The 12095-nt window shown below is 50.4% G+C and overlaps 1 protein-coding gene across 5 annotated transcripts in view; it reads left to right on the top strand.

The window, feature by feature from the left end:
• Positions 1-12095, top strand: part of BCAR3 (BCAR3 adaptor protein, NSP family member) — a 201306-nt gene that overhangs the window by 168103 nt on the left and 21108 nt on the right. For 4 of the 5 annotated variants that reach the window (XM_061183870.1, XM_061183873.1, XM_061183872.1 and 1 more), the window contains 4 exons: positions 4278-4406; positions 6845-7287; positions 10200-10303; positions 11408-12060. In XM_061183870.1, the coding sequence (XP_061039853.1) occupies positions 4278-4406; positions 6845-7287; positions 10200-10303; positions 11408-12060 (1329 nt within the window). Of the gene's footprint in view, positions 1-4277; positions 4407-6844; positions 7288-9197; positions 9381-10199; positions 10304-11407; positions 12061-12095 lie in introns of those variants that run through there. The other variant, XM_061183875.1, reaches the window with a different exon arrangement.

Here is a 12095-nt window from a genome sequence, read left to right on the forward strand (position 1 = left end):
CCACCATGCCTGTGCATCAGACCTTAAACACCTCAAACGTAAACTGTTCCTTTTATTTAACCAGGTGAGTAGCATTCTGATATAGGCCTATAAAAACAGTTAACAGTTTGTGCTGTCTGTGTGCCACGGTATGTTATAAGCACTTTACAGATATTGATCCATTTCATCCCTATTAACCTCTCGTCATATGTTATTATCCCCATTTTGCAGACCAGGAGCTCTACAGAGAGGTAAAGTCACTTGCCCAGAGCCACACAGCTGGTGAGTGGCACAGTGGCCTATGGATGGAGGGGGCAGGCTGGCCTGAGCTCTTAAACACTGTGCTATAACATCCGTTGACGTCAGGGTTATGAAAATGCTGGCAGTAGGAAAGTAGTAGCTAGACTCAGATTTCCATGAAAAGCAGCAATGATAGTAATTTATGAATTTTCTGGCTAAACTTCAATTCAGTTGGACAGTTGTGGGCCTCATCCATCCCCTCATTTGCTGTAGTTATCCGTCTACCTACCTCTCGTCTCAGACCCCAGAGCTAATGACTGGGACCGGAAGAAGTTTTAGAAGTGGAGCCATGTGAGTGGGTAACCCTGACACAGTAGTTACTAAGCCCTGCCTCCATCCCTCCCTCCCTTTCTTCTTTCCTTTCTTTCCTGCTTAAGGTATACTTATTGCTTAATTTACGTACATAGCACATTTTCTTACACCTCCTCCCCACCCCCCCAAAAAAAAGGACTGCTCTCAAATCTCTGATGGATCAGACTCAGGCAAGACTTGGAGTAGAAGATACGTGTCCAGCCTGCATCTTTCTCTTATGGTGGCTGCGGGTGGATTTGGTCCCTGGAATGAACCTGGCAAGACTCGTGGCAGAATGTTCTTGATCCAAAGCCTAGCAGCTTCCCTTCCTCCGGAGGTTGTGCCCCAGCTGCTGTGTGTGGTGGAGCTCAGGATGTCCAGGGTCCATGCTGGTGCAGTGAAACCCTATTCCATCTCTGGCCTCCCCTCGCTGCCACCTCCTCCCCTCAAGATAAGAGGCTCGAGAAACAAAGAATCAGACTTATCTTCCAGGAATGAAGTTCAAATTTAGGGGCAAATAGTTAGAGAATTTGAGCTTGAAGAAAAAGTTGTGTTACTATAAGGTGGTCATTGGTAACATTTATAGCATTTGTTTGAGAGATCGATTATTTGTAATTATTTTCTTGCTTTCTCTGGCAGTTGAAGAACATAAGGTCCAAAGGTCAGTGAGTACTGCACTTCCATTCAGTGTAAACTACTTTCTTATATGGTCACCCCTCACCAACCACGGGGTTGACAGCCCATCAAAGTACCTACCTACAGTGGCAAAATCAGCGTCAGCAAGGTCAAGATGTCATAAAATAGGCACCTGGGAAAAATAAAAATTGCGTTAATATATGTGATTAAAACAATGAGTGAAAGTTCTAGAAGGCCTTCTCCCCCAAATAACCACTATTTTAATCATGAGAGTGACCGTATATGGGTGACTTTTGAATTGCCTCTTCAGTTGTTTGGGAGACATTGCCCACATCATTTGTAGATGCAGAAGCTCCCAGCGGCCCCCTTGGCTCCTTTTAATGCAGTAGAACCAGCCCTCACTAGCTTGAAATGAAGAGCCCTTTGCAATTCTTGCTCTCTCTGGCTCTGGCTCCCTCCCTTCCTCCCACGCACTCCCCTCCACCCCCTCCCTCTTCATTTCCCTCCCTTTCCCTTCTCCTCTTCCCCGTTTAAAATACAAGTCTGGACAACTGTGTAACCTCCTAACTTTTCACAAATTATGCAAGAGCTTAAGGGCATATTTTCTGAAGTCTGGTCTTCTGTCCCAGATTTTTTGAGAGAGTCAGTGTTACGGATCTTTTCTCTCTTCTCTAGGTACTTCCCTAGAGTGCCCCAGCTCCCGAGTCTTCAGGGGGAGAGAACAGTAATTGTGGACTTTCCTCTAAGGAGTTAGGACAGAAGTAACGAGAACTGATTTTTTATTTTTGGTAACAAGTGCAAAACAATATTATCTCAAAACCTGAAGTAAAAGATTGTCCCATATAAAATGCTACAAAAGACCTTTGATGTTTATGAGATGCTGAGAAAGAGAGAGGGGGTGGGGGGATGGGACGTGGCCTGGGTGTTGGCTATCAGGGAGTGAGGAGAGCACGAGGATAGCTTTCAGGGTCTGGGCGGACACAGTTTCAGTGGAGGGTTACACAGAGGATAGGACCTGCTGGTTGCTGCATTTTCAGAGCTCAGACCAAGAAGAAGTGGACCCAGGACTCAGCACAAGGGATTTAGGCTAGGTGTACAGACTGTCAGGGTGGCTAAAGAGAGGCCAGGGTCACAGTATCGGTTAGGATTTAGCTCAGCTGCCAGTGACAGGAACATCCAAAATAACAGGCTTAAAAAAGCTAGAAGATCACATGGAAGACCTGGAGGCTGGCACTCCAGGGCTGGGGTGTTGGCCTCACCGTTGTGAGGGACCTGGGCTCGTTCAGACCTTCTGCTCCCCTATTCCTATGGTTTGGCCTCTTCCTCATTATCCAGGATGGTTTTGCAGCTCCAGCCATCACATCTCAGCTTGGAAGTCCCACCAACATGGCAGTTTACCCTTCCTTGGCCAAAACTTAGCCATGTGGCCACATCTCCCTATAAGAGAGAAAGACTGAGGAATGTCAGTCATCCTTTAGCTGTGTGGCAACACACCCGGTTAAACCAGGGCTTCAAATAATTTGAGAGGAAACAGGAGAACCTCCATAACTAAGAAAAGTCATAGACATTGGGTTATTTGTTCATTCAGTGAGTACGGAGTAACCATTGTGTTCAGGCATTGCTCGAAGGCAGCAGGGAAGAAGGCAGATGGGCTTCTGGTCTCGTGAAGCTTATTATCTAGCAGGAGGCAAGACAGACAATAAACGAATAGCAAATGCGGCCTGGTTGACAATCTACATTCTGTACTCAAGTCTTCCCAACGAACTGTCTTCAGATGTACCTGTACATAATTAATGATCGAAGCCGACAGTGTCAAACATCAGTGCTAATGCCTGCGGGCACCGTGGGCAGCCAACATCAGTATCTCTTTGATAGGTATTCAGCTCCTCCGTCAAACACTCTGTGAGAAGAGTGGTGGGGAAGAGGAGGAGGGAGAAGTCAATCATTAGTAAGCCAGAGCCCCACCTTGAAAACAGCCCAGGAGTCATGCTGTGGCCAGTGCCCTCGTGGGCTGAGGATGAGAATCCAGCTGTAAAATCCCAGGTCTTTTTCTTCTTCTTGAGTGGAGGAGGTTTGGGGGGCTCTTTCCTTGCTAAGGTGCAGGGCAGTGTGATGAGGATAGTTTTGTGATTCCTACAGGCCTTTGAGGCCAAGCTGGGGAAGTTGAGAAAACACCAAGGACACAGCCTTTTCCTGCTCATATGACCTTCAGCCACAGTCCCTGAGCCTGGTTTTGCTGGGAACCAGGAAGGTGTCCAAGTTCAGTTCACATGTTGTAAGTGGGCGTGGGTTCTAAATTAAACCCGGAACAAGTGCTACCCACCCAGAACTCCCGTCCCGGCCGCTGTGCAGTGACCTGGATTCAGTGATTCTCAAACTACTTGAGGTGAAGAGCCAGTTCTTTGTTTTGATTTAAGTTTCCTTTTCCAATCTGTCATAAAGAATGAAATATCAGAAAAATGAAATTAAAATCACATACGAAATACAAACTCAGACTTCTGTTAGTAGATTCAAGAGACATTACTCTGTCCAATTGCTCTAAACGTTTCTAAAGGCAAACTCGATCCTGAACTGGAGTTTGCCAGGAGCAAGGAATTCAGAGCCATCACGACAGCCCGGGGACTGCGCTTTGGGCAGCACTGTCCTGCAGGCCTGGGACCATGGGCCAGCTGGGACTCTGTCCTTCCCAGCTCTGTGTTAGGACAGCTCTGAAGGAGAATGAGGAAGCTCTCTGGGTGGCCTGGCGCATCTCTCCCTGGCGCCCCCTGCCCTGCTCCCCACGTTTTCAGCTGCTACCCGAGTAGACTGATAAAAGGAATGGCTTGGCCGATTCTCCTATCATAGTTCCCGAGTGCAGGTGAAAATTTTACTACACGCTCTCTGCAGCCAGAGAAATGAAAGTTCACAACTAATTGTAATCATTATCCAGCCTCCTCTACCTGACCAGGACTTTGGGCATATACTGGTTTGATTAGCAAAGCAGCCGACCGCAAGGCCGGCGTCTCCAGCCGGCTGGCCTGGGCTCGCCGGCCCCAGCAGGCTGGGAGGTCACTGGTGACCCTGTGTTGCAGTTCTCCAAGGAGAGGCACGTCATGGACAGGACCCCGGAGAGGCTGAAGAAGGAGCTGGAGGAGGAGCTGCTGCTGAGCAGCGAGGACTTGCGCAGCCACGCCTGGTACCACGGCCGCATCCCCCGACAGGTACCCGCCCCCGCGCAGGGTCACACGCCCAAGGCTACCAGGAGCGAGCCCCGGTTCAGCCAGCGCGCACTGCTACAGGGTGGCCTGTGGTGACTTAACGTAGGCCCGTCTCTAAGGAGACCTTGGGAAGAGCTAAGGTCAGGAATCCAAAGTACGTTTCCCCGGGGCCGGTGAGTGGATGAAGGGAAAGCAGGTGCTCTGCGGTTCTGTAAACAAGACGCAGGCAGGAGGCAGCAGCGCAGGGTGGTACCTAAGGGAATATGAGGCTGGGCTGTGGTTCAGATAATTGAACTCTTGGCCGGCTGCCTGCAGCCTCATACCCTGTGGAGCCTGCTTCCTTCTCAAGGCAGAGGTTTAATTTCAGGTGAAGAGAGGGTATCATCAGGGCGGGTGACCCAGAGCGACAAGGCCGCCTATGCCCTAGTGGGGCCGGCACTTATTCACTCTCCATCCCTCCCCTCCCCGGCCCCTGGCCCGGGGGTGGGAAAGAAGAGGAATTATACCAGTGACCACAGACTCATGGCCAGAATGTTCTTTGTGTGATTGTCCTTTGGGTCATAGCCGTGAATGATGTTTTTGTATTTAATAGGATAGAAATTGAAAAATAGAATAAGTGCAGAACTGAGGCATAGAGTTTCTCTTGGGTTTTTATTGTAACCTGATCTGACCAGTCACGCAGGACAACATGACAGGAAAGGGGTGGCTGAGGGTGAGGGAAGGGCATCATGTTGTGAACGGTTTTTTTTAATGTAGCAGCTTTCTCAGCATCATCAAAGAAATAATCCTGATTCTAACTTTGTTTTTTTTCTTCTTTTGGTGTAAAATCGATTGTAGAAAATAGAGTAAAAAGAAGAAAATTAAACTCTTACCTGTAATTCTCCCTTCTGGAGATAACCACTGTGAACATTTCGATATAAATCCTGCCAGACTTTTCCAAATCAAGTATGAGTTCATGCTGCATATAACTTTGCAGCCCACTTTCTTCCCTTAATGATATATCCTAGGAATTTTCTCCTGCTCTGAAATGTTCTTCACCAGTCTCCATTGTCTGTGTCTACTGTTTGCTTTCTCCATTCTGTATTGGGCACTCTCCCCAACATCCTTGAAGATAACTACTGTGTTCATGACTATAATTATTTCCTCAGGCTCAATTCCAAGAAATGGAATTTCTGTGTGGAAACATTTTTAAGGCTAAGATGCAATTTTAAGGTAACCATGGTAGCATACTATTCTAAGCTAGCTGATCAAATGTTGGCATGTCCTAGAAAACTTATCAGAGTTTATAAATCTGATGTCTGTCACCACCATCATTCTCCTTATCGTGATCATAAAATTTGTTTCCCATTTGCCATGAGTGTAAATTTTCAGCTATACATCATTCCCGATTGTATAACTAAAGACTGTGACAATAATAATGATAGTTATAGCCAACACTTTAGTCCTTTAAATCTTTATAGCTATTCTGTAGGTGATATTATCCCCGTTTTACAGATGATGTAAACTGAGTGTAACTTGTCCATGTAACTTGTCACCCAGACGAGCCAGAATGCAAACCCAGGCAGATTAGCTACAGGAACAACCATACTACAACACAGTATAAATTCTCCTTTTGTTATAAACATCAGCATCATTATAGCTAATAATTTTTTTAGCATCTACTGTGTTCCAGGCACTGTACTAGTGCTTTGCATATAGTATGTATGCAGGTACGTAATCTTCCCAATAATTCTTTGAGATGAGACACCCGGCCCACTTTGTTCCAGGCCCTCCAGAGTAATCGGTGTGCCCAGAACCACACTCAAGGGTCGATTCCACAGTGCCTGGACTCCACCTGCATGTGGACCCTCCTTCCCATCGACCAGGCCTGGAGAGGGGTGTCTTAGGAGAGGGCTCTGAGGGTGACTCGTAGATGACAACAAACACCCTCCTCCAGTTGTTGGGGGAAGGGGGAGAATCAGACCCACCAGACACATATTTTCTCATTTATTTTCCATCACTTCATATCCTTCAGGTCTGCATAAATAACATCTTCTCCTGATACCCTCCTAACCACAGTATTTAAGAGGACAGCCCACATCCCGATTTACTTCTTCCTTAACTTTACAACATCTGACATGCTGTACCTGTTGCTTGTTTGTCCTCACTAAAATAGAAGCTGTCCACTAAAAACAGAAGCTCTGAGACAGCGGGGACTCTCGTCGGCTTCATTCACTGCTGTAAACGCAGTGCCTACAGTAGTACTTGGCACATAGTAGGTGATCAGCAAATAACTCTTAAATGAATGAGTGGGTCTTCTAAGAATTTGGCATTTGACAAAATAAAGAGCCGACTGAGGAAGAAGAGACGTAATAGCATTGTCCCCTGTTGGCCCAAGGATGTGGGGCGCAGCGCAGCTAAGCTTGCCTTGCCTACCCCTCACTCACCGTTTTGTCCCAAAGGTATCAGAAAACCTCGTGCAGCGGGACGGTGACTTCCTGGTTCGTGATTCCCTGTCCAGCCCCGGAAACTTTGTCCTGACCTGCCAGTGGAAGAACCTCCCTCAGCACTTCAAGATCCGCCGGACGGTCCTGCGGCTCAGTGAGGCCTACAGCCGAGTGCAGTACCAGTTTGAGACGGAGAGCTTTGACTCCATCCCCGGCCTGGTGCGCTGCTATGTGGGCAACCGGCGGCCCATCTCCCAGCAGAGCGGAGCCATCATCTTCCAGCCCATCAACAGGACGGTGCCCCTGCGGTGCCTGGAGGAGCACTACGGCACCTCCCCCGGCCGGGCCCAGGAGGGCAGCCTCGTCGAGGGAAGGCCGGACGTGGCCAAGAGGCTGAGCCTCACCATGGGCAGCCCCCAGGCCCGAGAGCAGAGCCTGCCCAGGGGCAACCTCCTCAGGTGGGTCAGGGCCTCCTTGGTCGGTGTTGGGAGCGTGGGGGACCCTCTGGCCGGGACCAGGCTTAGCTAGGCGGGCGTGCTCTCCCAGGGGCAGAAGAACCATGAACGACGTTAAGAAGAATGTCAAGTGTCACTGGAATAACTGTCACGAGGCAGTGCGTGATTAGTTCCCAATTGAGTTGGTGCCAAAAGTAACTGATGCAGTTGCTGAGGAAGGGGACGGCTGACTGGGAGAGACCTCCCAGCGAAGGAGGTAAGGGTTCCGGCTAGGCTGAAGGCTAGGGAAAACGTGGACAGATGCTGCAAAGGGAAGGGTATTCCAGGGAGGGAGGGGGCTCAGCATGAGCGTAAGAGTAGAGGTAGAAAAGGGGCGAGTGTTGCTTGGAGTGAGGACACTGGTGGAGCTGGAACACAGGGTCTGCGCAGGGGGCTGGCAGGGGGAGGTTTAAGGAGGTGACTGACCCCCACCAAATCGGGGAGGCCTTAATGCCAGGCTAGGGGATTGGAGGAGCCTCAGAGACTCAATGTGGGGAACGGGATGTCCTAAGAATTGGACGGGACAGCTCTGTGCAAGAGGAGTGAGGAAGGGGAGGAGCCGGAATAGCAGCTAGTGAGCCATGGAGGGTCAGGCTGTGCGGGTGGAGTAGGGCGAGGGTCAGGAGACTCAGACCCAGACTTTCCGAGACTCTTCTGCATGAGGGGACGGTGGAGGAGGGCAAGTCAGATACCGCGGGAGGGACCGGAGGGCGAGGACTTCAGAGGAAAAACCAGCTGTTCCATCTGAGATGCGACTGTGGGCTTGCTGTCTCCCATGGAGAGAGGAGGCCTTGTGCCTATTGTCTAACTGCCAGGAAAGGAAGGCAGGCAGGGTAGGGTCCCAGCCCCTCAGTTACATGGCTCCCCTTCTCCAGCTCCCTGGCGTCCAAGCTTGCACAACATATTTTATTCCACTCACTGGTTTTCTTTCTGAGTGAGGAGGAAATGTCATAAACTGTAATCTCTAGACTGCAAAAATTCAGAAGCAAAATACAGGACTCTGTGAGTAATACAAATGACGGCTGTGTGCTACTAGGAAGCTCTGGGAGATGTTAGTCAGCGTCTGGCGGTGGACCCTGCTGCCTGCCCTCAAACGCTGGTCCACGCCTGATCTGCTCGACCCTGGACAAGCTACTTACCTGCTCTGGGCCTCAGTTTCTTGGAAAGGTGGGGCTTTTGAGGGTTAAATGGTTTAAGATCTGTGAAGTGCTTCGAACAGCGCCGGCACATAGAAAGTGCTAGGTGAGTGTTCATAATCCTAATAATTATTGTTTTCTGGAGAGCAGTAGAATGCAGGACTCAGGGCAGTTGCAGGGAGGGAGGCAAGAGCTGACATTTAGAAATTCTCCTTTTCATGGAAGTAAGATCGGACGTGAGATCCCTTAAAATATTAAAAGGGGGCCTCTCTTCTGTTTCTTTTGCGGGGGCGGGGGTTGGCTGCTGAACTGGTGAGTAGGCAGTCAGTGTCGTGAACAGAGCCAGGATAACCCACAGAACCCCTGCCAGGAACGGTGCTGGGGAGGAAGGCCGCCTGGTCAGCCCTCAGCAGCCTGGGTTTAAAATGCAGATTTTTTTTTTTTTTTAAAGATAAACGAAAGAAAGGCTGAGAAAGTCACTAAGTCGACGATACAAACCTAACAGAGCCACTCTTCGGATTGCCCTTTGAGAGCAGAGCTCCCTAAGCCTTGTCACCCCTTGGCACAGGTTGCAGGCCCAGAGATGCCTAATCGTAGGAGTGGCGTGGGCTCAGCACGGAAGATGCCCCGAAGCCCTGCCCCTCCGCGCCAGCGGCTCCACACCTTCCCTGACGTCAGGCCTGCTGGTTGGCTGCCCGCCGGCATAGGCGTGCGCTCTGCCAGGTTGCATTCCGGGCCGGTGATGGGGCCCTGGAGTCCGACCGCTGGCGGTGATCACTGCTTAACTATCGCCTCGCTGAAGCTACTGCCTTTTGGAATTTGCCCTCTGCCCAGCTTTATCTCTGAGGGGTTGCTGGAATTTCTCTGTTGCTGGAAGTTTGGGGGGGTTTGGTTTGTTTTATTTCTTTGGTGCTTGCAAAGGTAGGAAAGAACTTGGCGATGTCTGTCACATAAGCTTGTCGGGGGCGTTGGAGAGGGGGAGGCCGATTAAAGTTCATTACGACTTGGCTGGTGCAGTGCTTTCTGTTTCAGCAAAAGAGAAATTCTGTTCTTTGGTGCTAATTAGAGAAATTCCCAATCTGAATTGGCAAGGGACAGAGGAATGCTAGCTGATCTTGTCGTTTCGTTCCACCTTTCCCTGTGCGGCTGTGCTCCGTGCCTCGCAGCCGCTGCTTGGTGACCCCACCAAGTCCCTTTTCCCGACTCGGCCCTAGGAGGCTGGCTGTGGAATCCTCCTCGATGCTCCTCGGGCAACCCTGCAGGTTATCTGGGGGACGCTGAGATTTGCACTGAAATGGAAACTGCCCCACAGCTTCCTTCCTGACCGTGGCACTGTGAGGCCTGGTGGAGAATGCATGTTAGTTACACAAGTCTTTCCTTCTGGGTCTGTAAGTAATTTTAGGCGCCGTTAAAAGTACACATTCCAGTTCATCAGATTTTCCTGAGAGTATCTTGAAACCTTTACCCTGATCTGCTCAACAGGATGGAAGGGCTCAGAGGAGGCAGCCTAGGACCTAACTGGATTGGTCTTGGGGACGCAGGGCACAGCCCACGGCAGAGTCATGTACTAATCGCCCCCATCAGTAATTTCCACCCTCCACCAGACATTCCTTTACTCTTAGACTGTGCGGGAGCATCTCATTCTGAGCGATCTTTTTTTTTTTTTAAACTTTCCATGACGTTGCCTAAAGGTTTTACGATTTAATGACATGTTTCTGCCCCACTTGTCTTTTGCTTCAGAAATAGAGAGAAGAGTGGTAGCCAGCCAGCCTGCCTGGATCACATGCAGGACAGAAGAGCCTTGTCCCTCAAAGCCCACCAGTCGGAAAGTTACCTGCCAATTGGTAGGTCTTTGGGAATTTGGGGGGAGGAGGGTGACTGCATTCCCCTGATTTCCTTCAGGCTGTTTCCCCTGCTCCATCTGGTCACCTAATTTGGGAATGACAGAAGACTCCATGTCTGCAGGCTGTAGGATGAGGGGTTTGTAGAACTATATCCAGATGCAAATCACTGAGCGGGACACTTAATGGGTGCTAGCTTTTAAGCCTCATAACAAGCCTTCAAGGTGGGCATGGTTATCGTCTTTGCGGCTGAGGAAACTGAGGCACAGACATTAAGTGACCTGCCTAGGTTCATCTGTCTAGTACGAGGTGAAGCCAGCATTTGAACCCAGGTTTCCTGATTCTAAGCCCAATTGCTAACTGGTGGTCTTCATAATGAATGCACCTCCCCCTTAGTCTCCTCCCTGGGCAGACGGTGAGTGGGTCAGTCCTGGGGCTCCTGGTAGAGACCTCTCTTCCTCTCCATTCTCCTGCCACAACCAGAAGAGTGAGATGGTATGGAATGTGGGGAAATCAAGTAAGCAATTATGTTAATAGGCGACGGGATTGTTTTTCATTTTTTTTTATAACTGACCTTCCTTGGGGAACCACAAGGTGATTTTCCTGCTGCCCCTTTGTAAACCGCTTGGATGTGGGTTATCTCAGTGTCTTTTTCTCCCTTCCCCGTGTGTCTCTATCTCTTCCTTAAAGCTGGCTGGGATCCACCCTGGCTTTGAGAGTGACTCAGGTCCCCCGCTTTATGCTATGTGGCTAAAGACTTGTGTTTCTTAGGGCAAGGTTAGGTTACTCACGGCCCTCCAAGCTCAATGTAGTTCCCTGTTCTGACTGTACTAACCTTCTGTGACCATAAAATGACATTGCTGCCCAGCTGTCGGTAGTCACTGGGATTTAGAATTCCCCCAGAAGTGGGCTGGGGCCATCTTAGCCCTTGACATGCTCTAGACTGCTCTAGATCAGGCCTGCGGTGGTCATACTGACTTATCTTTTGCGGGCGAAAATCGAAATCCTAGGGCCTGAATTGAGGGCCAGGAGCTGTCACTCTAGTTTTGTCTGTTTCATGTTCTTCGCACAGCTGAGCTTTTTCTGACCCTCTCTTATCCTCCACAGGTGGTAAGCTGCCCCCTCAGTCCCCAGGTGTGGGCACAAGACCCTGCCCAAACTCACCGGTTTTCAGGACAGGCAGCGAGCCCACCCTGAGCCCAGCGGTGGTTCGGAGGGTCTCCTCGGACCCTAGGGCAGGGGGGGCGCTGAGGGGCTCAGACAGCCAGCTATGCCCCAAACCGCCCCCCAAGCCCTGCAAAGCGCCCATGCTCAAGGCTCCCCGGTCTCCATCCACCTGGCTCAACTCAGAGGCCAACTACTGCGAACTGAACCCAGCCTTGGCCGCAGGCTGCAACGGGGCAGCACGGCCACCCTTCTGTGCCCAGGACAGCTACGTGGACCTGCTGACCACCAAGCAGAACGGCGGGCCGGCTGCCCGGAACTCTGACACCAGCTACTTGATCCTTGATGACGATGACGGGGCAAAGCCTTGGGAGCCGCTGCCGACCCAGAGGGACAAGGGGCAGGAGGACGAGGGTACATTCGTGACACCCCTCCTGGAGACTGCCTCCTCCTTCAAGCCCAACGACCTTGAGTCGAAGCTCCTTCCTCCTGAGAACAAGCCCCTGGAAACTGCGATGCTGAAGCGTGCGAAAGAACTGTTCACCAACAACGACCCCAAGGTCATCGCCCAGCACATGCTGGACATGGACTGCAAGGTAGGTGCCCAGTGGGTGGGTTTGGTCGGACTTCT

The sequence above is a fragment of the Eubalaena glacialis genome, chromosome 3 (assembly GCF_028564815.1).
Source record: "Eubalaena glacialis isolate mEubGla1 chromosome 3, mEubGla1.1.hap2.+ XY, whole genome shotgun sequence".
NCBI classification, from domain to species: Eukaryota; Metazoa; Chordata; class Mammalia; order Artiodactyla; family Balaenidae; genus Eubalaena; species Eubalaena glacialis.